The 25946-nt window shown below is 45.7% G+C and overlaps 1 protein-coding gene across 6 annotated transcripts in view; it reads left to right on the top strand.

Moving 5' to 3' along the window:
- lyst (lysosomal trafficking regulator) overlaps window positions 1-25946 on the top strand; it is a 432206-nt gene that overhangs the window by 190466 nt on the left and 215794 nt on the right. For all 6 annotated transcript variants that reach the window (XM_070884660.1, XM_070884659.1, XM_070884658.1 and 3 more), the window contains one exon: window positions 10099-10189. In XM_070884660.1, the coding sequence (XP_070740761.1) occupies window positions 10099-10189 (91 nt within the window). The remainder of the gene's footprint in view (window positions 1-10098; window positions 10190-25946) is intronic.

Genomic DNA, 25946 nt, shown 5'->3' with positions numbered 1-25946 from the left:
ATCAACCGAGTGTCACTGCAGGACCAATACCCGCTCCCGAGAGCGAGGACCTTTTTGCCACATTGGCAGGTGGCAAGCTGTTCACTAAGTTGGACCTCACCGTGGCTTACATGACTCAGGAACTGGCTGAAGAATCCAAGCTTCTGACCACCATCACGACGCACAAGGGATTATTCATCAACAACAGGTGTCTGTTTGGCATTTGTTCAGCGGCCGCAATCTTCCAGAGGAACATGGAAAGCTTGCTCAAATCCATTTCCGGCACAATCGTATTCCAAGACGACATCCTAATAACGAGTCGAGACACCGAGGAACACCTCCACAACCTGGAGGAGGTGCTACGCCGACTGGACCGGGTAGGCCTGCGGCTGAAGATGGTCAAGTGTGTGTTTTTGGCCCCAGAAGTCAAGTTTTTGGGCAGGAGGGTTGCCGCAGACGGGATCCGGCCTACTGAATCCAAAACGGAGACGATCTGTCGAGCGCCCCGGCCTGGCAACACATCGGAGTTGCGATCGTTCCTGGGACTTTTGAACTATTTCAGAACTTCCTGCCTAACTTAAGCACATTGTTGGAGCCATTACATGTACTCCTGCGCAAGGGTTGTGACTGGTTCTGGGGGGACTGTCAGGAACGGGCTTTCAACAGGGCGCGGAACCTGCTTTGTTCTAACAAACTGTTGACTTTGTATGACCCCTGTAAAAAAAAAAAACTAGTTTTAACATGCGATGTATCATCATACGGTGTTGGGTGAGTGTTGCAGCAGGGAAATGACGACGGCCGACTACAACCGGTGGCTTATGCCTCCAGGTCACTCTCCCAGGCAGAGCGTGGGTACGACATCGTCGAAAAGGAAGCACTCGCTTGCGTTTACGGTGTGAAAAAGATGCACCAGTATCTTTTCGGCAGACCGTTCAAGTTAGAAACGGATCACAAGCCGTTAATATCCCTGTTGTCCGACAGCAAAGCTGTCAATGCCAATGCGTCAGCTTGCATACAGTGATGGGCTCTCATGCTGGCTGCGTATGACTACACCATACGTCACCGAAAATTGCGCTGACGCGGAACAAAGGGGGGGCAGCGGAACAAAGCGCTGAGATGGTCATGGCCGTTAAGGTTTTTGACACCGCAGGCTCCCCCATCACAGCCCGCCAAACCAAACTCTGGACCATCAGAGAACCCCTCCTATCCATGATAAAGAAATGTGTCCTGACTGGGGATTGGGCGCCCGCACATGGGGCACGCCCCGAGGAGGTCAGACCGTTTCAGAGACGGATGGATGAGCTCTCCATCCAAGACGACTGCCTACTATGGGGCAGCCGGGTAGTTATGCCCCAGAAAGGAAGGGAAGCATTCATCAGGGAACTCCACAGCGAGCACCCTGGCATTGTGCTCATGAAGGCCATTGCCCGGTCACATGTATGGTGGCCGGGGATTGACTCGGACCTGGAACACTGGGTTCGCAGGTGCACGACGTGTGCCCAGCTGGGCAATGCCCGCAAGGAGGCCCCGCTCAGCCCATGGCCCTGGCCCAACAGGCCATGGTCACGTATCCACGCGGCCTATGCGGGGCCGTTTATGGGAAAAATGTTCTTGATTGTAGTCGATGCATACTCGAAATGGATCGAGTGCATCATATTAAACTCGTGCACGACATCCATCACCGTGGAGAGTCTGCGCATGGTTTTCGCGACCCACGGCTTGCCGGACATTCTGGTCAGCGACAATGGCCCGTGTTTCATCAGCCATGAATTCCAGGAGTTTATGTCGGGTAATGATATTAAACACATCCGGACGGCGCCGTTCAAGCCGGCTTCCAATGGCCAGGCAGAACTTGCGGTCCAATTCATAAAACAAGGCATGCTCCGTATCCAGGGACCCTCTCTTCAGTGCCGCCTATCGCGCCCCCTGCTGGCCTATAGGTCCCGCCCGCACTCGCTCACGGGAGTTCCGCCAGCGGAACTCCTCAAGAAACGCACGCTCAAAACACAGCTGTCCCTCATTCACCCAAGCCTGGCAGACATTGTTGAGGGCAAACCGAGTACCATTATCGAAACTCAAGGGGGAGGTGTATAGAAATGGATGACCCGTATTTGTGCTTAACCATGCTTTGGGACCCAAGTGGCTGGAGGGCACCGTAATTGGTAAAGAGGAGAATAGGGTCATAGTGGTCAGACTAAACAATGGGCAGATATATAGCAAACATCTGGACCAGGTAAAGAAAAGATTCAGCATGGACACTGAGGAACCTGAAATAGATCATGGGATGTCAACCACACCACTGCCAGTGAACGAGCAACAAGGACAGTCAACAGCATGCACAGTCCCTGCGGCCAGGCCGGAACCAACTCCGGCGACAGAGACGCATGCCACGGCTCAACCACCAGAGCTACAACTGCGGCGCTCCAGTGGAGAGCACTAGTTCAAACTGTCACAGGACAGAGAGTGGAGAGCACCAGTTCACACTGTCACAGGACAGAGAGTGGAGAGCACCAGTTCCAACTGTCACAGGACAGAAAATGGAGAGCACTAGTTCAAACTGTCACAGGAGAGAGAGTGGAGAGCACCAGTTCCCACTGTCACAGGACGGGAGAGTGGAGAGCACCAGTTCCAACTGTCACAGGACAGAGAGTGGAGAGCACCAGTTCAAACTATCACAGGACGGGAGAGTGGAGAGCACCAGTTCCCACTGTCACAGGACGGGAGAGTGGAGAGCACCAGTTCACACTGTCACAGGACAGAGAGTGGAGAGCACCAGTTCAAACTATCACAGGACAGAAAATGGAGAGCACTAGTTCAAACTGTCACAGGACGGGAGAGTGGAGAGCACCAGTTCCAACTGTCACAGGACAGAGAGTGGAGAGCACCAGTTCAAACTATCACAGGACGGGAGAGTGGAGAGCACCAGTTCCCACTGTCACAGGACAGAGAGTGGAGAGCACCAGTTCACACTGTCACAGGACAGAGAGTGGAGAGCACCAGTTCCAACTGTCACAGGACAGAAAATGGAGAGCACTAGTTCAAACTGTCACAGGAGAGAGAGTGGAGAGCACCAGTTCCCACTGTCACAGGACGGGAGAGTGGAGAGCACCAGTTCCAACTGTCACAGGACAGAGAGTGGAGAGCACCAGTTCAAACTATCACAGGACGGGAGAGTGGAGAGCACCAGTTCCCACTGTCACAGGACGGGAGAGTGGAGAGCACCAGTTCCCACTGTCACAGGAGAGAGAGTGGAGAGCACCAGTTCCAACTGTCACAGGACAGAAAATGGAGAGCACTAGTTCAAACTGTCACAGGAGAGAGAGTGGAGAGCACCAGTTCAAACTATCACAGGACGGGAGAGTGGAGAGCACCAGTTCCCACTGTCACAGGACGGGAGAGTGGAGAACACCAGTTTAAACTGTCACAGGACGGGAGAGTGGAGAGCACCAGTTCCCACTGTCACAGGACAGAAAATGGAGAGCACTAGTTCAAACTGTCACAGGAGAGAGAGTGGAGAGCACCAGTTCAAACTATCACAGGACGGGAGAGTGGAGAGCACCAGTTCCCACTGTCACAGGACGGGAGAGTGGAGAGCACCAGTTTAAACTGTCACAGGAGAGAGAGTGGAGAGCACCAGTTCAAACTGTCACAGGACAGAAAATGGAGAGCACTAGTTCAAACTGTCACAGGAGAGAGAGTGGAGAGCACCAGTTCAAACTATCACAGGACGGGAGAGTGGAGAGCACCAGTTCCCACTGTCACAGGACAGAGACTGGAGAGCACCAGTTCCCACTGTCACAGGAGAGAGAGTGGAGAGCACCAGTTCCAACTGTCACAGGACAGAAAATGGAGAGCACTAGTTCAAACTGTCACAGGAGAGAGAGTGGAGAGCACCAGTTCAAACTATCACAGGACGGGAGAGTGGAGAGCACCAGTTTAAACTGTCACAGGACGGGAGAGTGGAGAGCACCAGTTTAAACTGTCACAGGATGGGAGAGTGGAGAGCACCAGTTCCCACTCACAGGACAGAGAGTGGAGAGCACCAGTTTAAACTGTCACAGGAGAGAGAGTGGAGAGCACCAGTTCCCACTCACAGGACAGAGAGTGGAGAGCACCAGTTTAAACTGTCACAGGACGGGAGAGTGGAGAGCACCAGTTCCCACTCACAGGACAGAGACTGGAGAGCACCAGTTCAAACTATCACAGGACGGGAGAGTGGAGAGCACCAGTTCCCACTGTCACAGGACAGAGAGTGGAGAGCACCAGTTTAAACTGTCACAGGACAGAGACTGGAGAGCACCAGTTTAAACTGTCACAGGACAGAGAGTGGAGAGCACCAGTTCCCACTGTCACAGGACAGAGAGTGGAGAGCACCAGTTCCCACTGTCACAGGACAGAGAGTGGAGAGCACCAGTTCAAACTGTCGTAGGACGGGAGAGTGGAGAGCACCAGTTCAAACTGCCCCCAAAGGAAGTGGAGTGTGGGAAATTGCACTCCGCTTTCTTTGAGGGGTGGTAAGGCCAATTCTGAGGCGGGAGCAGGATTTCCACGCTTGGGGCTAAAATTCCCGGCCCCAGAAGGTTACCGCCCCCAAGATGGGAGCCTGTGCGGGGAGGCTGAGGGGAGAGTGGTGAAGGTGGGGGGCGGAGAAACCCAGGGCGGGGGACGGGAGGGGCCACATTGCAGCGGAGGTCTCGGTGCGTGGGGTGGACGGGTTGACTGCGCAGATGGCGGTTGGTGGATGTGGTGTGGTTGGCGTCGCGGGGGCGTGGCTCCGGGTTGGCTGGGGCTGGGGGCTCGACATCCGGGGGTGTTCGGCATTTGGGAAGGATTCTGACGGGACGGGGCGAGTTGGGTGCGGGGGGAGTGTTCCCGGTGTTGGGTGGGTCCGGGGGCGGGGGGGGGGCACGGATGGGGGGTGGGCTGTTTGGGTCTGGGATGGGGAGAGACTTCTTCACTCGGGAGTTGTTGGCCTGTGGGGTTCCCTGCAACGGAGAGTTGTTGATGCCAGTTCATTGAATGTGTTCGGGAGGGAGTTGGATGTGGTCCTTGCGGCTGGGGTGCGTGGGGGGGGGAGGTGCTGGGGTGGGTGATCAGCCATGATCTTGTTGAATGGCGGTGAAGGCTTGAAGGGCCGAATGGCCTACTCCTGCACCTATTTTCTATGTTTCTATGCTCCACAAGAGAGTGTCGACTGCCTGAAAGACTCGATCTTTGACCCAGAAACATGAGGAGAGAGGTGATGTCATGTTTGTAACCTTCACATAACTGTAACCAATATGTGATAACACTGTACACTGTATACAACTGTGAAATACACACCTTGACCACAGTGGGTGAACTTGTGGGAGACACTCCTTACCTGGTCAGCCAGGTACTTAAAGGGAGGTTCCACGCAGGTTCAGCACTCCTTGGTCCGGGGAATAAAGATGCAGGTCATGAGTGACCTTGTCTGCAGTATATGCCTCGTGTGAATATGTTCTAGAGTTGAGAACTCTACAACTACACTCCAAAAGTACTTCATTTGCTATAAAGTACTTTGAGATGTCCAGTGGTCATGAAAGGTGCTATATAAATCTAAGTCTTTCTTTCATCAAGAAACTCAATCAAGTTAGTTAAACACGATTTGCCTTTCACAAATCCATGCTGGCTTTCCTGAATTAATCCACACTTGTCCAAGTTACTGTTAATTTTGTCCCTGATTATTGTTTCTAAAAGCTTCCCCACTACTGAGGTTAAACTGAATGGCCTGTAGTTGTTGGGTTTATCTTTACATCCTTTTTTGAACAAAGGTGTAACATTTGCAAATCTCCAGTCCACTGGCACCACCCCTGTACCTAAGGAGGATTGAAAGATTATGGCCAATACCTCTGCGATCTCTTCCTTCAGTTCCCTCAGTGTCCGAGGATGCATCCTATCTGGTCCTGGTGACTTATCTACTTTTAAGTACAGCCAGTCTTTCTAGTACCTCCTCCTTCACTATGTCCATGGTAGCATCTTCTTCCTTAGTGAAGACAGATACAAAGTACTCAGTTAGCACCTCAGCCATACCCTCTGCCTCCATGCGTAGGACTCATTTTATGTCCCTAATCAGCCCCACCTCCTCTTAATACCTGTTTATTATTTAAATGCCTATAGATTAGTTTTGATTTTTACAAATTTGGCTGCATCTTATCCTTCACTTTTCTTATGGTCTTGTCTGCCAGTCATAGCCAGCTCATTTTTCAATTCTTTATTTGTCTTATTCACTGGCCATTTCTGTGTATTACTTGAAATGGGATATTGAGGCCCCAGAGAAGGTGCGGAGGAGGGTGACCAGAATGATACCTAGTCTAAATGCTCTTATTTATGAGGATAGTATATTTTTACTTTAGAGAAACTAACATTTAGAGCAGTGGTTCTCAAACAGGGATCTGCGGAGACTTTCCACGGGATCCGAGAAAAAAGCCCCCATCAATGATGGAGAGCGAGCCGGTGTGCAGCTGCCAGGCATTGTTGGACGGGCGGTAAATGGCTGTCATGGCGGCGGCGGCAGCAGCAGCAGCAGCAGCAGGAGGCACTATCCCCAAACGACACAATCTGGTGGAAGGGCCCAAGAAGGTGGAGCAGGTTGATCAAAATGCTGCGTTGGTTGCCCGCTGGAATTACTGTGGAGTTAGTCAAACACAACTGAGGAAACCTATAGTCGCTTGACAGATTGTACAACAATGATGTTGTCATTGGATATTTATTGGATGAATCTCCAGAGAAATATACCATAGAGACTGTAACACACATTAAGAGCTTTAAGGATATGAAGGAGCTAAATCTGACTGAAAATCCAGCCTGGAACGATGACATGACCAATACAAAGGATTACATAGGATATACGACACAGAAACAGGCCATTCGACCCAACCGGTCCATGCCGGTGTTTATGCTCCAGTCGAGCCTCCTCCCGTCTTTCCTCATCTAAATCTATCAGCATAACCCTCTATTCCCTTCTCCCTCTTATGCTTTTCTAGCCTCCCCTTAAATGCATCTATATTATTTGCTTCAACCAGGAAGGGAGTTATGCACAAAGTTGAGAAATTTAAATTTGAGGCATTGAAGAACCAGGAGCCAATGTAGATCAACAAGGATATCAATGCCAAATGTGTCTGCTAAATGGTCTTTAAGTGCATGCTTTTTAAATAAGTACCTGTATGATTAAGAAGAAAAATGAATCTCATTAAATTAACAAGTATTATTTGATAAGCTTATACATAATATACACATTCACCATTACCCCAAAGAACATTTTTGGGTTTTTTTTTGATGCTGAATGTGTGGTATAACTTTGGTACAAATGTGCTCAAATGGAATTTAGGCAAGCAGTGCGAGACCAACTTTTGAGGTATCTTGGACTGGCCACAGTAAAAATGCAATTGATTCTCAACATATTTCACAAAGTCTCTAGGAGATTGGTTACAATACCTGAAAGTTACAAAACCTTTTTTTTAAAAAAAAAACCTTTTTATGTCTTTACTTTTGGAATTTTTACATTACATAGCAATAGCTCAAACATATAAGGATGAAAATAAAGATAAAGTAAAAGGTACATCATCACAGTACACAAAGCAGAATACTATTATTGCAACAATAATAGACAAACACACATAGTAATTATTGGAAACAATATTAAGGCAATCAAAAGTAATTTCAAATGTTTGTACAAATCAAGGCGATGTTAGCATGCTGAAAGTCTTGGCTAGGACTAAACAAAGGACTCTATAAGAAGACTATTCAGGCCCAATTAATGGTGAGGTAGTTGAGACCAGGACTGCAACAAGTCTTGAATTTTGTGCTAGGAAAGGACCCAACAAGAGGGAATAAATATTTGAGGCAGATAACTGGATATGATGCTTGCAGGAGGATAAATATCAGAGGAAAATGGGTAAATAATATGGGGTGGGACAAATGAAAGCCTCCAGACTGAGTCCTGTTCTACAACTAATCTAAGCCAACTGAGGAATTAGCACAACCCACGTCTTATGCACAATAACTCAAAAAGGGAGATCTTGCATGAATATGTTCAGCCTGAGTTGGGCTAAGACAATATTTCATTGTTTCTGATTAAGCTACATTTCATAATAGCTCCTTAAACACTGAGCAATTTTTCTCAATGATTCTCCAATGCCTGCCTGGAAACTTGACACATAACTTCTGGAGTGGAAAAAAAAACTTAAAAAGATTGTCCTTTTCAAAGAATACTTGCCTTATAGGGAGGTGAAGGATTGGACCAAATTGTCTTCCAGTCCAGTGGAAGGCGGCAGAGGGCATACATTTCTTCATTTAAAGAAGCTTCCAAACACCGAGGAAGGGATTTTTTTTTTTCCCCCCCACAGTAAAGAGCTCAGTATAGACCTTGCAACATATGGAAATGGCAGCATCTATCTTACCAAACCCATGTGACTATACTCAAAATGGAATGAACTGACCAGAGTGGGGATGGATGTGAAAAAGGAAAGACATGAGCCCACTGATTCCATTTATGGATTGTGTCCATTGTAGTGGTCCAGTCTCAAGTGCAATCCAAAGATAATGTAAACTTTGCAATAACATAAGTCTAATCAATGGAAGTTGACTAACGTATATGAACTGTAGAATCCTATTACACAAATGTGGGAAGAGGGATATTAGCAGGGAGCATTTGAAATGAAGTAAATTGAGAAAAATGTTTATCCTTAAAACACTTAAGTTTTTCTAAGAAGCATAGGGAGAGATCACTCTGTATATTCATGAAACTGCTTAAATATAAGTGAATAATTAGCACAGTACAAGTGGTGCAGATCAGGAGAAATCTGCACTATCAAATACTTAAAAACTTGATACAGTTCACTGCAATGAGAACAAGTCCCAAACCATGGAGGTTATTCCAGGGCCATGGCCTTTGATTTGTCATAATTGACTCTCATTGACCAGCATAGAACACACTGCCAAATACATTTGAGCAACCAAGAGAGTTAGGCTCGATTTTAAAAACATCATCTGCATACAGGGGTATCTTAGTGTTGTTTGGCTGGTGCTCAAATCACTAAAATCTAGAGATTTTAAATAGTCAAGGCAAAAACGTAGGAGGCCATAGGAGCCTTTTCAGGCTGGAGATATTTGACCACAATTTAGGTAGTATCATGGCATTGCCCACAGACAGGTCATTAAAGCCAGATTCTTCTGCTTGTTCCGATGGGCTTAAATGATTCCACGACATTCATGGAATTCACCTGGGGCTCTGACCTACATTCATCCCTCAATAGCAATAATCATTCATCTGATTGCCTAATGTGGAATCTAGCTGTGTGCAAAACAGCTGCTGTTTCTGCTTACGTTAGCCATTGCACTTTAAAGTAATTTGTTGTATCCGAAAATGTTGATATGTTTCTGATGCATGATTAGGTGGCATGTAAATGCAAGTCTTTCTTCTGAAATAGATTTTTTTTAAAACTGCTGATTAGAAGAATTGGTTGAGTTAAAGCGTTGTTTGCAACAAAACTAATGAAGGTTTTCCTTCCTTCCGTTGTTAGGTTAAGTTGCCTCGAAGCCCCAAGCATTATGACCAAAATTAATTTTTAATGGAGCTGAGAAACAAAAAGACTTCCGTGATTTCAATATCCCTAGAGATAGCCTTGTTAAAATTGCCACGCTCTTGAAAGCTAGAGTTCTGATGTGTTAAAATGTGGCCAATGCAATGATTATGACTGTACCAATGGGAGTGAGGTGTCTTAAATAATTAACATTGCCATGTCACTGGACTGTAGTAGCAGCAGAACTCTGAGCAGCTCTGAAAATAACCACTTGACTTGTTCTTCTTTAACCTTTCCTCAGAACACGCATTGTTTGTTTTTAATTTTCACTTAAAGTCTCTCTTTGCTCCACAGTGAGGAATTCTTTTAACATGAAAGGTTTGAACTGCCTGTTATTATTAGAAGCATTCACGGAGAAGTGTAAAATGGCAGCAGCATTTTCTGATTGGATGATATGCCTGAAGTATTGCCTCTGATTCTAGACTGTCTTGGAAATTTTTCAGGCAAATGGGTGGAGGCTTGCTTTGAATACGGTCTAACTGTTCACATCACATCATTTGTTACTGTCTTTTGATAGGAATTAACCTGCAGAGAGGAATTGCTAACTCTACTCCTGTCACTTCTCCCCCTTGTTTGGAAGATACCTGTTCAAGAAGGGAAGGCTCCAGGTATGTCTTACTATTCCTATAGGTTTATTTAAACATCCTTGCTTCTAGTAACACTTACGGAGTTGTTCACAGATCCTTTAGTTTGTTGTTGTTGCGATATGTTTGTTAATTTATCGGATTGCTGACGATTTTTGATGGCATAAGAGTAAATGTTTTACAATCTGCTTCCTCGTTTAAAAGCATTATCGATGCATGATATGTGGCAAAAAAACTGGTGTGCCTCGGTTGAATTGCTCAATTCAGATTTGATGTGCATCAGCTTGTTATGTGCTTGGATTGTCAGAATAACTGAAAGTTATGCAATTCTGTGTCTTTTTTTAAAGCTACAAAGATCAGGTTTTTTGCTGTGCAGAGATTTTCATTCTCTAGCTATGGAGAAAGTTCACAATTTCCATTATCTTATAATTGGAGTAGTTTAGACTTGTTTAGATCTGCTTTGTAAGGAAGGACATGGTGCCATATTTTCTTGGAGTAGCAAATCCAATGAATTTACTCTTTTAAAAACCTAATTTGCAACATTGTGGTTAGAAAAATGTTAAATTACCAAAGAACTAAAGTGCATGAACAAAGCCCCTGGTTCATGCCGGAAAGTTGGCACTGGAAAAATGACCATAATTCTCCAACCATCTGAGAACTCAGCAATTCAACTGTGCCTCAATGTTGTTGAATGAATTTGAGATCCATTGTAACCTTTCACAGGTCAATCTGACCAACACCACCATACAAACAAACAAAATAATGCTAGACTCCTTTTTGAGAAGATGCCAAATAAACTTGCAAGTGCCCTGCGATGTGGTTGGTGTTTTAAAATGTGTCCTTGTGCATGAAGTGAGAATATGCCTAAAAAAATTAAACTTACACTGTACTTAATCAAGAATATGTATATAAAACTGCAAACACTCCAGCTGAACTGACAAGCTAATATAACACAACAGATGGACTGAGGGCAAACCTGCCATATATAATGTCCTTTAGGGAAGGAAATCTGCTGTCTTTACCTGGTCTGGCCTATATTTGACTCCAGACTTGCAATGTGGTTGACTCTTAACTGTCCTCTGAAATAGCCTAGCAAGCCACTCAGTTGTATAAGGCGGCTCACCACCACCTTCTCGAGGGAAATTAAGGATGGACAATAAATGCTGGCCTTGCTGGCGACACCCGTGAATGAATTAAAAAAAATCTCAATTCTCAAGGCAATAAATTACTGCCATTTCTTTAGTGTGATAAATTGTGATGAAAATGTATACACACTTCATATATGTAACGTTAACATCATTATGCAGTGCAAAGATATTGTGTAATAACGAAAAGCAAATCTCAAGAGACAAATTGCAGCATTCAGTGCATGTGCATGAGGCCACTGCTCAAACAACCAATCAGGAGTAATGTTGGGCTGACACAGAACAAGTCATGGGAGGTGGGACAAGGCTGGATTTTTTTTAAAGTAGTCTTGGAACCGTTAAGAACAATGGGGGGAATTTATACCCCAAAAATGGGATGTGTTTGGGTCGAGCAGGAGGCTAAAGTGTTCAAAAAGTGTTAAGAATTCCAACCCTAACATACCTCCAACCCGGTAGCTGCAGCGAGGCTAGGATAGCTTCGGGACACATTCCTGCAAGCAGCCCAACCCCAGCATCGGGGATCGGAAACCCCACCCCAGTCAGGGTTCCCTCTTGTCTTTTAATCTCTTCTGCCTTCCACCATATCACAGACCTTCCTTTTTGTTCTTTCATCCCCTCCCCCTTTCCCTGCACTTGCTTAAAACCTGTTACATCTCTAACTTTTTCTAGTTCTGACGAAGGGTCATCGACATGAAATGTTAACTCTGTTTCTCTCTCCACAGTTGCTGCCTGACCTGATGAGTATTTCCAGCATTTTCTGTTTTTATTTTTGATTTACAGCATCTGCAGTATTTTGCTTTTGTATTAAATGAAAGCTAGTTGAAGGTTTGGTGGGAATTCTACAATTGTGTATGCACAATACTGGTGAATACTTAAGCTGGAAAATTATGGAATAAATAAAACTACGGTCAGAATATTGTCACATAGCACTCGTTTGAGTGCAATATTTGTCTGCTCTGCCTATTAACTAAAAACAATTAAAAACCACAGTTAAATCTATAAATGGTTTAAATATTACATTGAGTAGGCTGGTCTACACACCTTGGGGATAGCAGGAGAAGTTATGTGGGTGACAGTGATCCTTTGAGAAGTACAGCTTATATCAGAAATTCATGGGGTCACATTGACAATAGTCTGCAGTTCAGATTGATGTTCTTGCGGGGGGGGGGGGGGTCAGTGTGAATGATCCCAAAACAGGATAAGGAGCAAGGAGAGAAGAAAAAAAATCAACAAATTACCTTTATGGATTTCAAGCCTTTAATCTTTCAGTTAATAAAAATAAGTTGGGATTGTACCAGTGGTGGGCAAAATACGGCCCGCTGTATTGATGCAATATTCTAAAGCCCACTTTTGCTCCCCCCGCCCCTCCCCCATGAAATAATATGTACAAATATTCCACTATCTTGGACCAATTGTGCATTTAGATCACATTATTATTGTTGTATTCCACATTTTGTGTAGTCCTTATTTCACCTGGCATTGAAAATATAACTTGTGTATGTTTCAGTTGCAAGTTTTTCAGATTTAAAAAGGAAATTGACAAAGACTAGAGATGCAGAAACTAACCTGAAACTTTAAGAACTAAGTCTAAAGTCCAAAAGCTTCCAGGAAGAAATGATACCACGTCTAATATTTGCTGATCTTATATCTGTGATGCCTTTACAACTCTGGATTGAAAACCAGTTCCTCACAAACTGTCTGCTCTATCTTTAAAGCTTTTACCTGCCATGAATGTGGATTGTATACCAACTGTGTCACATATTAACCAATTAGACTGCAAAAAATTCATTCGTGAAGTGACAAGTAACTTCTTGTAATATAATAATTTTGAAGTATCTTCTGGTACTTGATTAGAAAAACACTTTTTCCTTAAGAGGTTCTTGTAATAAACACTTTAATGAAGACATCACAGCTACGGAGAAAAAAAACTAAATTGTGCAAAGTGAATTCCACAAATTTTACAAAAAAAATAAGTTGTTGTATAGGGCCCAATTTTGTCCAACCCGTTTTTTTGGCGCGCCGACTTTGTGCTGAAAAGGGCGGCAAAAAACTTTTAGTATCCTGGTCCCGCTGCCGAGTGTCCCGGGTCCTGGCGCGGCGCCATGGTGGAGTGGGGGGGCGGAGCTACAGCCCTGCGCTGAAAACACTGCCGGCAGCTGTCGCATGCGCAGTGGAGTCTGCGCACATGCTCCTCGCCCTCCCAGCGTATCCTGCAAGCTGTCAGCAGGACCCGATATTCACCGCCCCTAGCCGTGGCCGAATGGTCGCCCGCGTCTGAGTGCAGACCAGGCTGTCAGAACCCTACCCGAGATGCCGTGGAGCCCTGCCTTTCCTCTCCCTCCCTCCCTCCTGATGCCGTGGAGCCCTGCCTTTCCTCTCCCAATGCTGTGGAGCCCTGCCTCTCCTCCCTCCCCCCCCCCCCCCAGCCTCCCAATACATCTTTGCCGGCCACCTCTATCCCACGCCAAATGACCTCCCGTACAGGCCGGCCCGCTGCCTTTCCCGGCCCAAAGTAGAATTTACTTAAAATATTTAATTGTTAATCAATTGTTTACCTGAGTTCTTTATTTTTATTTAGTTATTTTAACTTTTATTTGGAATGTATGGTGCTTGGGTGCAGGTCCTTACTTACTTACCTGCGCCAATTTCTTAACTGCCCGCATCGTTTTTCAGAGCTGGCCACATACGCTGACCTAAGTCGATTTGTAGTAAGTTTTTGCTGACCAAAATGGCATAAATGGCCAAAACTGGCGTAAGTGTCTGGGAACGCCCCCTTTTGGAAAAAAAACTGAACTAAAAAAATATCGTACCTAATTTCCAGGTAATTTCCTACTGCCGGTCTGTGTTTTTAATGGTGCCAGCCTTGGCTCATGTTGCACTTTTGCTTCTGAGTCAGAAGGTTGTGGCTCAAGCCCCACTCCAGAGACTTGAGAACATAATCTAGACTGACACACTAGTGCAGTACTGAGGGAGAGCTGCACTATTGAATGTGTCATCTTTTGGATGAGACTTGAAACCAAGGTGTGCCTCCTCTCTCAAATGGATCTCAAATATCCACTATTCAAAGAGTAGCAGGGAAATTCTCCCCAGTTTCCTGGACCAAAATTTTATCTCTCAACCATCATCACTAAAACAGATTATCTGGTCATTTATCTCAGCGCTGTTTGTGGAACCTTGCTGTGCGCAAATAGGCTGCAGTATTTCCTACATTACAACAGTGATTACACTTCAAAAGTACTTCATTGGCTGTAGAACACTTTGCAATATCCTGAGGATATGAAAGACGCTATAGAAATGGAAATTCTTCAATGCAGTTTTTTCAATGTAAATTATTGTGTGGAATTTTCCCTTTGTTTATTAGTCTTGCATCAGGAGAGTGAGCAGGGTTAGTATTTCAGTGTTTCTCCAGTATTCAGTGCTACTGTTCCTCACTTCCTAATTTCACTTTTAAAGTTTAATCACTTGAATTACTGCATTGAATAATACCAGGTCACATTAATGAGAGAAATTCCAGTGTGTGCTGAGTTAATTAATTTCAGTTGAGGTGGTGGAGGTGATGCAATTAAATTGACATCAGTGCCCCCAGCCAAGAGAGGCAAAGTTAGTCACTGTGGGATGATTGCTGCTAGCGAGTGTGTGTTCGTAGGCATTGGCAGAGGACAGAATTAGGCTCAGCTGTGATTTCTCCCATAGCTTGTCAGCACATTAGTCAGTTGTGGTTCTTATTAATTTCTTTCTGTAATTGTCATTCACAGTGGCAGTTTGAAACTGCATAAAATTGAAAGTAACCTTTAAAAGTATGCTTTTGTCATTTTGAATGGCTGAGCACTAGGTTTTTGTAAGAATTTTATAATCCCTGATTATAACTGCTCAATTGGTAGCCTTGCCTTCAGCAGCTTGGGCCCTAAGCTCTGGAACTCCCTCTCTAAACCTCTCTGCCTCTCTACCTCTCTTTCCTACTTAAAACCTACCTCTTTGACCAAGCTTTCGATCATCTGCCGTAATTTCTTCTTATGTGGTTTGGTGTCAAATTTATTTGTTTTGTCTTATAACACTGCTGTGAAGTGCCTTTACTACGTTGAAGGCACTATATAAATAAAAGTTGTTGTTGAATTCTGTTAACTCTCAAAACCATTAACGTTTGCATTCATTTTAGTAAGTAAGAAAGAAAGACTTGGAATTATAGTATGAGATTTGCATTACAGTATATCTGCTTTGAGGTGGATTTTTACAATAAATCCCGTTTTTGCCACTTAAAAACAAGCCCTAAGATCCAAACATATTTTCTCTGCTAGAATTGTATTGCTTTCCATGTCAGCTTTTCATCTATTTGTAAATGATTTTCACAGCAGTGTGTTAGAATTTCAGATGTGTTGCTGCCTTATTTGAGTGATAAATGAGCTCATCAGTTAGTTGGCATATCAGCAAAGATGTGTTGAGGCATGAGTCATTATTTTCGCATTGCAATTTAGGCTTCTTCCCAATACTTGTGCAAAGAAGTTAGTTTCCTAGGAATCAAAACTTGACCTAATCTCTCTCTCTCTCTCTCTCTCTCTCAGGCACTCCCTTGGAGTCGAGGATGACTTGCATCCACACTAAAAATGAGTCCTCGTGACTGATGAGTCCGATGCGGGACCTACAGTCTCTGCCACAGGTGGGGCAGTCAGTGGTTGAAGGAACTGGTGGGTGGGGTGCTTGGGTTGTTGTGCGCTCCTTCCGCTGTTTACACTTGGCTTCAGCTTGCTCCCGGCGTAGAGACTCGAGGTGTTCGCCGCCTTCCCGGATGTTTTTTCTCCACTTTGTGCGGTCTTGGGCCAGATTCCCAGTTGTCGGTGGGGATGTTGCACTATTTGAGGGTGTCCTTGAGGCGTTACCTCTGCCCATCTGGGGCTCGCTTGCTGTGTCGGAGTTCCAAGTATAGTGCTTGTTTTGGGAGTGCCGTATCAGACATGCGGAGGACATGGTCCTCCCAACGGAGCTGATCGAGTGTGGTCAGTGCTTTGATGCTGGGGATATTGACCTGAGCAAGAACTTTGATGTTGGTGTGCCTATCCTGCCAATGCATTTGCAGAGGCAGCGTTGGTATTTCACCAGTGCTTTGAGGTGCCTGCTGTACATAGTCCATGTCTCTAATGCTTGAAGTATATTAGATATCATGCAACAGGATAAATAAGGTATCCTCATATCATTGGTGAATGCACTTGAAATAATATGGCCTAAGCACCTTCTCCTCCAGTGCGCCAGTGCATCACATTATATATTAGAGCCTTAGTTTGTGCTGCGTTAATGTAAGTTAGGACAGCGTAATTAGCAGAAAGCAGACACTGACCATATAGTTTAGGCTAAAAATGAAATTAGCTTAATGTAAAAAGTAAAATCATGCAGAAAAAAACTGTGTGGGACTGCAGTCACCTGGTTCCATTCCTCTCTATCAAATCGTAGCCAGAGAATCACCTGCAAAGGCTTCTCTTCCCACTCCTACCTCTGGCATCCCCCAAGGATCTATCCTTGGCCCCCTCCTATTTCTCAACCACATGCTGCCCCTTGGCGACCTCATCCGAAAACACATCGTCAGTTTCCACATCTACGCTGCTGACACCCAGCTCTACCTCACCACCACTTCTCTTGGCCCCTCCACGGTCTCTAAATTGTCAAATTGCTTGTCCGACACCCAGTTCTGCATGAGCAGAAGTTTTCTCCAATTAAATACTGGAAAGACTGAAGTCATTGGGCTGAATTTTCGCCACCATTCTGTACTGTTATTTTGGTTTATGCTGTTTTTTTTGGAGCAGACTAAAATCTGCAAGTTTCGCCAAAGTTTCTGCGCCATCCTAAAGTAGGTACATTTCTGCGGGGGTGGGTGGGTGGGTGGGGGGGGGGGGGGGGGGGCTTTTGGCCCGAGATAGCAGTGGGCTGGTGCAGGGGGGGGCTTTCCCTGGGATAGAAGCGGGCGGGGGTGGGGGGTGGGGGGTGGAGGGGTGCTCGGGATAGAAGCTGGTCAGTCCGGGGGCCTTTCCCCGGAATAGAAGCAGGCCGGTGCGGGGGGGGCCCCCGGGATAAAAGCGAACCGGTGCGGGGACCTTTCCCTGGGATAGAAGCGGCAGGCACCAGGTTGGGGGGGGGGGGGTCCATCACGGGGTCATGGTTAAGTTTACAAAGCGACAAATCAATTTTTTTAAATTAGGCTCTTGGAATGCTTACACCTGTTATGAAAAAATAAGTTCTTGGGGGGAGAAAAATTAGCAATGACACTACAGGATAAATTCAGCATCCCTCATTACCCTGGCAATTTCAGTTTTTTGCCGCAGACCTTAAGCTCCACCCACAGAGCTTAAGGACATCTGCGCCGCTCCAAAATGAAAGGTTACGCCGGCAAAACTTGGAACTTTTTTTTTTTTGGCGCAGTCGGGCCACTAAAAAATAGAATGTACCTCTACAACTGCGCCAAAAAAAGTCCATGTGGAATTTTGGGCCCATTGTTTTCGGTCCCCGCCATAAACTCCGATCCCTAGCCACTGACTCCAACCCTCTTCCTAACTTCTGTCTGAGGCTGAATCACGCTATTCGCAACCTTGGTGTCATATTTGACCCTGAAATGAGCTTCCGACCACATATCCACAGTATAACTAAGATGTCTATTTCCACCTCCATAATATCATCCGTCTCCATCCTTGCCTCAGCTCATCCGCTGCTGAAGCCCTCATCCATGCCTTTGTTACCTCCAGACTTGACTATTCCAATGCACACCTGGCTGGCCTCCCACATTCTACCTTACATAAACTTGAGGTTATCCAAAACTCGGCTGCCTGTGTCCTAACTTGCACCAAGTCCCGCTCGCCTATCGTCTCTGTGCTTGCTGACCTACACTGACTCCCAGTTAAGCAACGCTTCTATTTCAAAATTCTCATCCATGTTTCCAAATCGCTCCATGGCCTTGCCCCTCCTCCCTCCATGGCCTCGCCCCTCCCTCTCTCTGTAATCTCCTCTAGCCCCACAACCCATCGAGATATCTGTGCTCCTCTAATTCTGCCCTCCTGAGCATTTCTGATTATAATCGCTCAACCATTGGTGGCCATGCCTTCTCTGAAACTCCCTCCCTAAACCTCTCCGCCTCTCTACCTCTCTTTCCTCCTTTAAGATGCTCCTTAAAACCTACCTCTGACCAAACTTTTGGTCACCTGTCCTAACTTCTATTTATGTGGCTCGGTGCCAATTTTTTTGTCTTATAATACTCCTGTGAAGTGCCTTTGAACATTTTACTATGTTAAGACGCTATATAAATACAAGTTGTTCTTGTTTATAAATTACATATTAAGAAAAATACAGTCCTTCATCGTCACCTTAAAAATGTTTTCTTATGTCAACATAACTGTTTCAAATCCTTGGAGTCCTTTTGCAGAGTACTTATAACTGTGTTCTAGAAATGTTTAATTATAAAGAGGAAAAAAAGAAAGAAAGAACTTGCATTTATATAGCACCTTTCATAACCTCAGGATGTCCCAAAGCGCTTTACAGCCAATGAAGTGCTTTTGCAGTGTCTTCACTGTTGTAATGTAGGAAACGCGGCAGTCAAATTCTGCACAGGAAGATCTCACAAACAATATGATAATGACCAGATTTTTTGTGATATTGGTTGAGGAATAAATATTGGCCAGTCCACTGGAGAGAAACTCCCCTGCTGTTCTTCAAAATAATGCCATGGGATCTTTTACGAGTACCCGAGAGGTCAGATGGGGCCTCGGTTTAACGTCTCATCCGAAAGATGGGGCTTCTGACATTGCGCTAGGAGTGTCCACCTAGACTATGTTCTCAAATCTCTGGAGTGGGACTTGAACCCACACCTTCTGACTCAGACGAGAATGCTACCACTGAGCCATGCCTGACAGTCATTATGTATTTCAGACGTCAGGGAATTCTGGCTCAGAGTTATGACAGAAAGCAAAACAGTTGAATCGTGTAATGAAGAATGTGGAGCACCAGCCTCGCTTCATGTCTCTCTGCTTTAATGGCTAATCTGGCACAAAGGAAAATAAATGTATCCTACCCAATAACTCAAACCTGTCCCATTTTGAAACACAGATCAAAGGCAAAAGGAATCTAAATATAACTTCAACATTCAGCCTCACTAAACTGAATTTGACTTCAGTAGATTCTGGTCGTAGCCAGTCTGCTTGTCTTTTTGCCTCTTATGACTCAGTAGCCTTCGATTGAAAAATGCAGGGCCTTATTTGAATACCGCTGGTGAGCTGAGGGCACGAAATGGACCCAGTGCCGCATTCACCAGTCGTGGGAGGATGGGAAATTGGCTGGCAGGTCAGGTCTGGGGCGGCCGATGAGACTTCTCCTCCTGGACCACAGAAATTCTCTCCCAAAAATTTGAGAACCGTTTTTTTATGCTGCTCACCACCGGGTACAAATGGTTAGGACATGAGTGATTCTGCTCATTTGTACCTAGGAATTGGAAAGGGAATAGGATCCCTATTTGCATTTTGGAGCAACCTCCCGCCTGAAATAGGTAAGCGTGCTGATCACCCATTTACAGGTGTGCTTAAAAATTGCACCAGGCAGGTCTTGGCCATCAATGGTTTGGATGAGTCACCCCCGCCCCAATTTCCAGCTGGTGATCGCCGTGAGAAATGGCCTACCAATGCCATAAGAGATCCGCTAGTGTGTGTGTTTATATAGAGGCGTGTATATATACATATATATTTTCAATTCTCTAGTCCTGTGTTGTTTGCTCTTCCCACCATGGGAGGGCTTGGTGGTTGCACTAGAGTTGACCGATCATCGATCATCACTGCACTTCTTCATGTTAGATTGTCTCCTTTTGCAAAAATTCACTTTCTTGAACCATTTCGACTCTTTCAGATTAGTCGTCTTCTCATAAGACTCAACTAATTTGTTTCTGGACAACTGATCATGCAATTTAAATTCTTCGACACGGCTGTTGAAATGCCTCCTGTGGCAGTTGCTCAGCAACTCTCATTTTAAGATTCTTTGATTCAGCTAGGCTTCAATACTCTTTTGACAATTTGCCTCATAGAGCAAATGCTAGTTTTCACATCATAAATTTAAGCTGTTGTTATTTTTTTGCTTTTCATGGGTATAATATCTTTTTAGTTCAGCTGAGAAAATTATGTGGTTTAATTTACATCAGTGATATTCCAAGCTCCTGTCTCACGACCCTCAGGACAAAATAATTGTCTGGGTGTTGACAATTTTTCTGACTATCATTTGTGGTCACTTTGGAATGAAGAGTTGAATTCCAGAACAAGAATCCCGAAGGGTGTGTTGCCAGGGTAAGGGATATCTCATGGCGGCTAGAGAGGAATTTGGAAAGGGAAGGTGTAAAACCAGTTTTGTGGTCCATGTCGGAACAAATGACTTGGGCAAGAGCAGGGAGGAGGTCCGGCTGAGGGAGTATCAGAAGTTAGGAGCTAAATTAAAAAGCAGGACTTCGAGGGTAATAATCTTTGGATTATTGCCCGAGCCACGTAGAAATTGCCATAGAAACAGTCAGATCAGGAGAATTAACACGTGGCTAAAGGGCTGGTGTGGGAAGGAAGGGTTCATTTTCAAAGGGACACTGGCAGCAGTACTGGGACAGAAAGGAGCTGTACCGATGGGACGGCTGCACCTGAACGAGGATGGGACCTGTGTACTGGCGGAAAGGGAGGTGGCAAAGGCTTTAAACTAGTAAGATGGTGGGGGGGGGGGGGGGTAGTTTAATAACAGGAGTTTAAAAAGATGGTTAAAAATAAAGTGAGAGGAACTGCTATTAAAAATGAGTTACTCTATCTATGCAGCAATGTACACAGTGTCGGAAATAAAACGGGAGCTGGAGGCAATCATGCGTTGCGAGTAACCAGACATAGTAGGGATTACTGAGATGGCTACAGAAAAATCAAGTCTGGGAATTAAACACTGCAGGGTATAACATATTTAGAAAAGATAGAGAGGGGAAAGTTGGAGTAGCTGTACTTATTAGGGATAACATAATGGCAGTAGAAAAAAGTGACGCAGCTATCAGCAAGACAAAAATAGAATCCACATGAATAGAGATAAAAGATAATGGATTAATCACACTAATGGAGTAGTCTACAGAACACCTAATAATGGAAGGGAGGTGGAGGAAATTAGTAAAAAAAACATAGAATAATAATCATGGGGGTTTCAACTACCTAAATATTAATTGGACAGAGAGGTAGATAAAGGGGATAAGGGAATAGAATTCCTACAATGTGTACAGGGCTCCGTCCTAACCCAATATGTAAAAAGCCCAACAAATGAGGATTCGCTATTGGATCTCGTAATGGGGAATGAACCAGAGCAGATAAGAGAAGTAAAATTGGGGAACATATTGGCAATAGTGACCATAATATAATATGCTTGAAGATAATAATTGAGAAGGACATAAGTATGACGAAGCTAGTTCCGTGATGGTGCAACATTATTTCCACTTCATGCCAATGTTAAACTTGCAGTTTAAATCTAAAATCTGGTTCAGACTCAGTGAAGTACAGTGATAGTGATTGGAGGTGATAGTCTCGCACTGCTTCGGTTTGAAACTGTATAAGAGTGTAAATCTAGTGTTGTATCAGAACTGATTCACAAAGTACTTGGGGCGTCCATTGAACCCCTGGACATACTTAAAACAATGTCAATGCTCAGATTTTACGGATTTTCCCCTTCACACTCTCATCATGTTAATTTCTAGCTGTTGCAGGAGTGAGCTCTATGCATGTGTGTATCTCGCAGTGCTCTCTCTTGGGAAGGGCATGTAGAGCTCCAGCCAGGCAGGGGCTAACCAGGGGAAATATGGTCTTGTCTGGCTGGGGTCCTGAATACACCTTATCACATTTATTAAACTTTTTTTCCCTCTAATTTTCTTGCCTTACTTCTCTGCTGATCCTCTCCTTACCTGATGTCACATGGCCACCTCTTTACTGCACAAGGACATCACTGCAGTTTCATGGCGTGATCTAACCCGATCATGATCAGCAGCATTGCTCACCAAGATTGATAAATTGCTAGCATCAGGCATGCTTAAAAGGGTTCAACCCAAGCAGGAGAGAGATCAGTTTCCTACTCCAGATATTTTGTAGCCATTGAACTCCATTGCAATAGTCTTGCCCACTTTCCCTAATCTGCCCTTTGTAACTTCCTCCTTGCATCTACACAATTTACTGAGCCTCCAATATGGTGTCTTAAATCCGTAAAATCATTAAGGATGAAATAGCAGCGCATTTGGAAAAAAGTGACAGGATCGGACCAAGTCAGCATGGATTTATGAAAGGGAAATCATGCTTGACGACTCTTCTGGAATTCTTTGAGGATGTAAGCGCATGGTATTGGGGATAATGTACTGACATGGATAGAGAACAGACAGGAAGCAGAGAGTCGGGATAAACAGGTCCTTTTTAGAATGGCAGGCAGTGACTAGTGGAATGCCGCAGGGCTCAGTGCTGGGACCCCAGCTCTTTACAATATACACCAATGATTTAGATGAAGGAATTGAGTGTAATATCTCCAAATTTGCGGATGACACTAAACTGGGTGGCGGTGTGAGCTGTGAGGAGGATGCTAAGAGGCTGCAGGGTGACTTGGATAGGTTAGGTGAGTGGGCAAATGCATGGCAGATGCAGTATAATGTGGATAAATGTGAAGTTATCCATTTTGGGGGCAAAAACACGAAGGCAGAATATTATCTGAATGGTGGCAGATTAGGAAAAGGGGAGGTGCAACGAGGCCTGGGTGTCATGGTTCATCAGTCACTGAAAGTGGGCATGCAGGTACAGCAGGCGGTGAAGAAGGCAAATGGTATGTTGGTCTTCATAGCTAGGGGATTTGAATATAGGAGCAGGGAGGTCTTACTGCAGTTGTACAGGGCCTTAATGAGGCCTCACCTGGAATATTGTGTTCAGTTTTGGTCTCCTAATCTGAGGAAGGATGTTCTTGCTATTGAGCGAGTGCAGCGAAGGTTCACCAGACTGATTCCCGGGATGGCTGGACTGTCATATGAGGAGAGACTGGATCAATTGGGCCTTTATTCACTGGAGTTTAGAAGGATGAGAGGAAATCTCATAGAAACGTATAAGATTCTGACGGGACTGGACAGGTTAGATGCGGGAAGAATGTTCCCGATGTTGGGGAAGTCCAGAACCAGGGGACACAGTCTTAGGATAAGGGGTAGGCCATTTAGGACTGAGATGAGGAGAAACTTCTTCACTCAGAGTTGTTAACCTGTGGAATTCCCTGCCGCAGAGAGTTGTTGATGCCAGTTCATTGGATATATTCAAGAGGGTGTTAGATATGGCCCTTACGGCTAAGGGGATCAGGGGGTATGGAGAGAATGCAGGAAAGGGGTACTGAGGGAATGATCAGCCATGATCTTATTGAATGGAAGTGCAGGCTCGAAGGGCCAAATGGCCTACTCCTGCACCTAATTTCTATGTTTCTATGTGTGACGATGTGCTTCCTGACATCCCTAATCTGCCTAACTCTCATTTTAAGTTTCTGGACTCTACCAGATGAAGTCGTTTCTCTCTATCTACCCCATCAAATCCTTTAATCACCTTAAACATCTATGTTCTATGTTTCTATGTCTTTAAGGTAGGAAAACATAATGTTCTTCAGAGGCGTAATCAGAACTAATTGAATGGCGAACGAAAGAAGGAGATATCAGGCAGGATAACCAAAAGCTTGGTCAAAGAGGTGGCTTTTTAGGAAGATCTTAAAGGAGGAGAGGAGAGGTTTAGGCAGGTAATTCCAGAGATGAAGCCTAGGTGAGTGTAGGTAAGAATTCAAAGAGTAATAAGGAAATGCTGCATTGTCAAAAATGCTGTCATTCAACACAGTTAAACCATGGCACTGTGGCAGCATCTTTCCTTCAGATGGACATTAAAAATTCCATTGCTCTATTTGAAGAAATGCATGGTAGTTCTCCCAGTCATGACCAATACCCTGGTCAACATTCCCTCCTCAATCATATATATTTTTTTTTTCGTTCCTGGTATGTGGGAGTCGCTGGGAAGCATTTATTGGCCATTGAAAAGGTGGTGGTGAACCGCCGCCTTGAACAGCTGCAGTCCAAATGGTGTCCTGGGGCTGAGATGATTGACCAACAACAACCACGACCATCTTCCTTTATGCTAGATATGACTCCAGATATGAGTGCAGAGTTTAACCCCTGACTCCTATTGAACTAAATTTTAATGAATGAACTTATTTATACTTCAAAAATGGCCACCATGCTCCACCCTTTGTCTATGATTGGTCCCCTTGGAGGATAGCCACAACCTGAAGTTTCACAGGTGTGTAACTGGAACTGCCCATCCCAAGGTCTCACTGATTTCGCAAATTGTAACTTGATCCACTTTGACTTCCTGAAGTGACAAAGGACAGAGCTCCCCAGAAGACAGCAAGGTCCAGCCAAAGTGTTCCCCCCCCCCCCACCCCGTGTCTCTTCCTCCCCTCCCCCGTCTCTCCTCTTCTCCCCCCCCCGTCCCTCATCCTCTCTTCCCCCCCCCATCTCTCTTCCTCTCCCCCCCCCTGTCCCTCTTCCTCTCTCTCCCCCCCCCCCCCCTGTCCCTCTTCCTCTCTCCCCCCCCATCTCTCTTCCTCCCCCCGCCCCCCGTCTCTCTTCTCCACCCCTCCCCTCCCCCGTCTCTCCTCTTCTCCCCCCCGCCCCCGTCCCTCATCCTCTCTCTCTCCCCCCCCCCCATCTCTCTTCCTCTCCCCCCCCCCTGTCCCTCTTCCTCTCCCCCCCCTGTCCCTCTTCCTCTCCCCCCCCCTGTCCCTCTTCCTCTCTCCCCCCCCTGTCCCTCTTCCTCTCTCCCCCCCATCTCTCTTCCTCCCCCCGCCCCCCCCGTCTCTCTTCTCCACCCCTCCCCACCCCCCCGTCTCTCTCTTCCTCTCCCCGCACCCGTCCCTCTTCCACCCCCCCGCCCCCCGTCCCTCTTCCTCCCCCGTCTCTCTTCCTCCCCCCGCCCCCCCGTCTCTCTTCCTCCCCCCGCCAACCCGTCTCTCTCTTTCCCCCCCCATGACTCTCTCCCCCCCGCCCAAGTGCATCCTTTCCCCCACACCAGCATTGTTAGGGCAGGCATTGTGAACGGATTGTTAACGGATTGTTAACAGGTTTATTGGGTAAGAAGTAAACAGTGTCGTGACTTCTGGATATCGTCCTCTCCAACGATGTCCCTTGTAGGGGCTTGGAAGAACGTAATTCCTCTTCCATGAGTTCGATCTTTCCCCTCCGAACTCTCGCGCTCTCTCTCTCTCTCCCCCAAGCCTCTCTCCCCCAAGCCTCCCTCTCTCTCTCTCTCTCTCTCTCTCTCTCTCTCTCTCTCTCTCTCCCCCCCCAGCCCCTCCCTCTCTCTCTCTCCCTCTCTCCCCCCCCCAGCCCCTCCCTCTCTCTCTCTCTCTCTCTCTCTCTCTACCCCAGCCCCTCTCTCTCTCTCTCTCTCTCTCTCTCACTCTCTCTCCCCCCCCAGCCCCTCTTGCTCTCTCGCGCTCTCTCTCTCTCTCTCTCTCTCCCCCAGCCCATCTCTCTCACTCTTTCCCCCCCCCAGCCCATCTCTCTCACTCTCTCTCTCTCTCTCTCTCTCTCTCTCTCTCTCTCTCTCTCTCTCTCTCCC

The sequence above is a fragment of the Pristiophorus japonicus genome, chromosome 7 (assembly GCF_044704955.1).
Source record: "Pristiophorus japonicus isolate sPriJap1 chromosome 7, sPriJap1.hap1, whole genome shotgun sequence".
NCBI lineage: Eukaryota > Metazoa > Chordata > Chondrichthyes > Pristiophoridae > Pristiophorus > Pristiophorus japonicus.
Note: the sequence above shows the minus strand (reverse complement) of the source record. Positions and strands in the feature narration are given on the sequence as shown.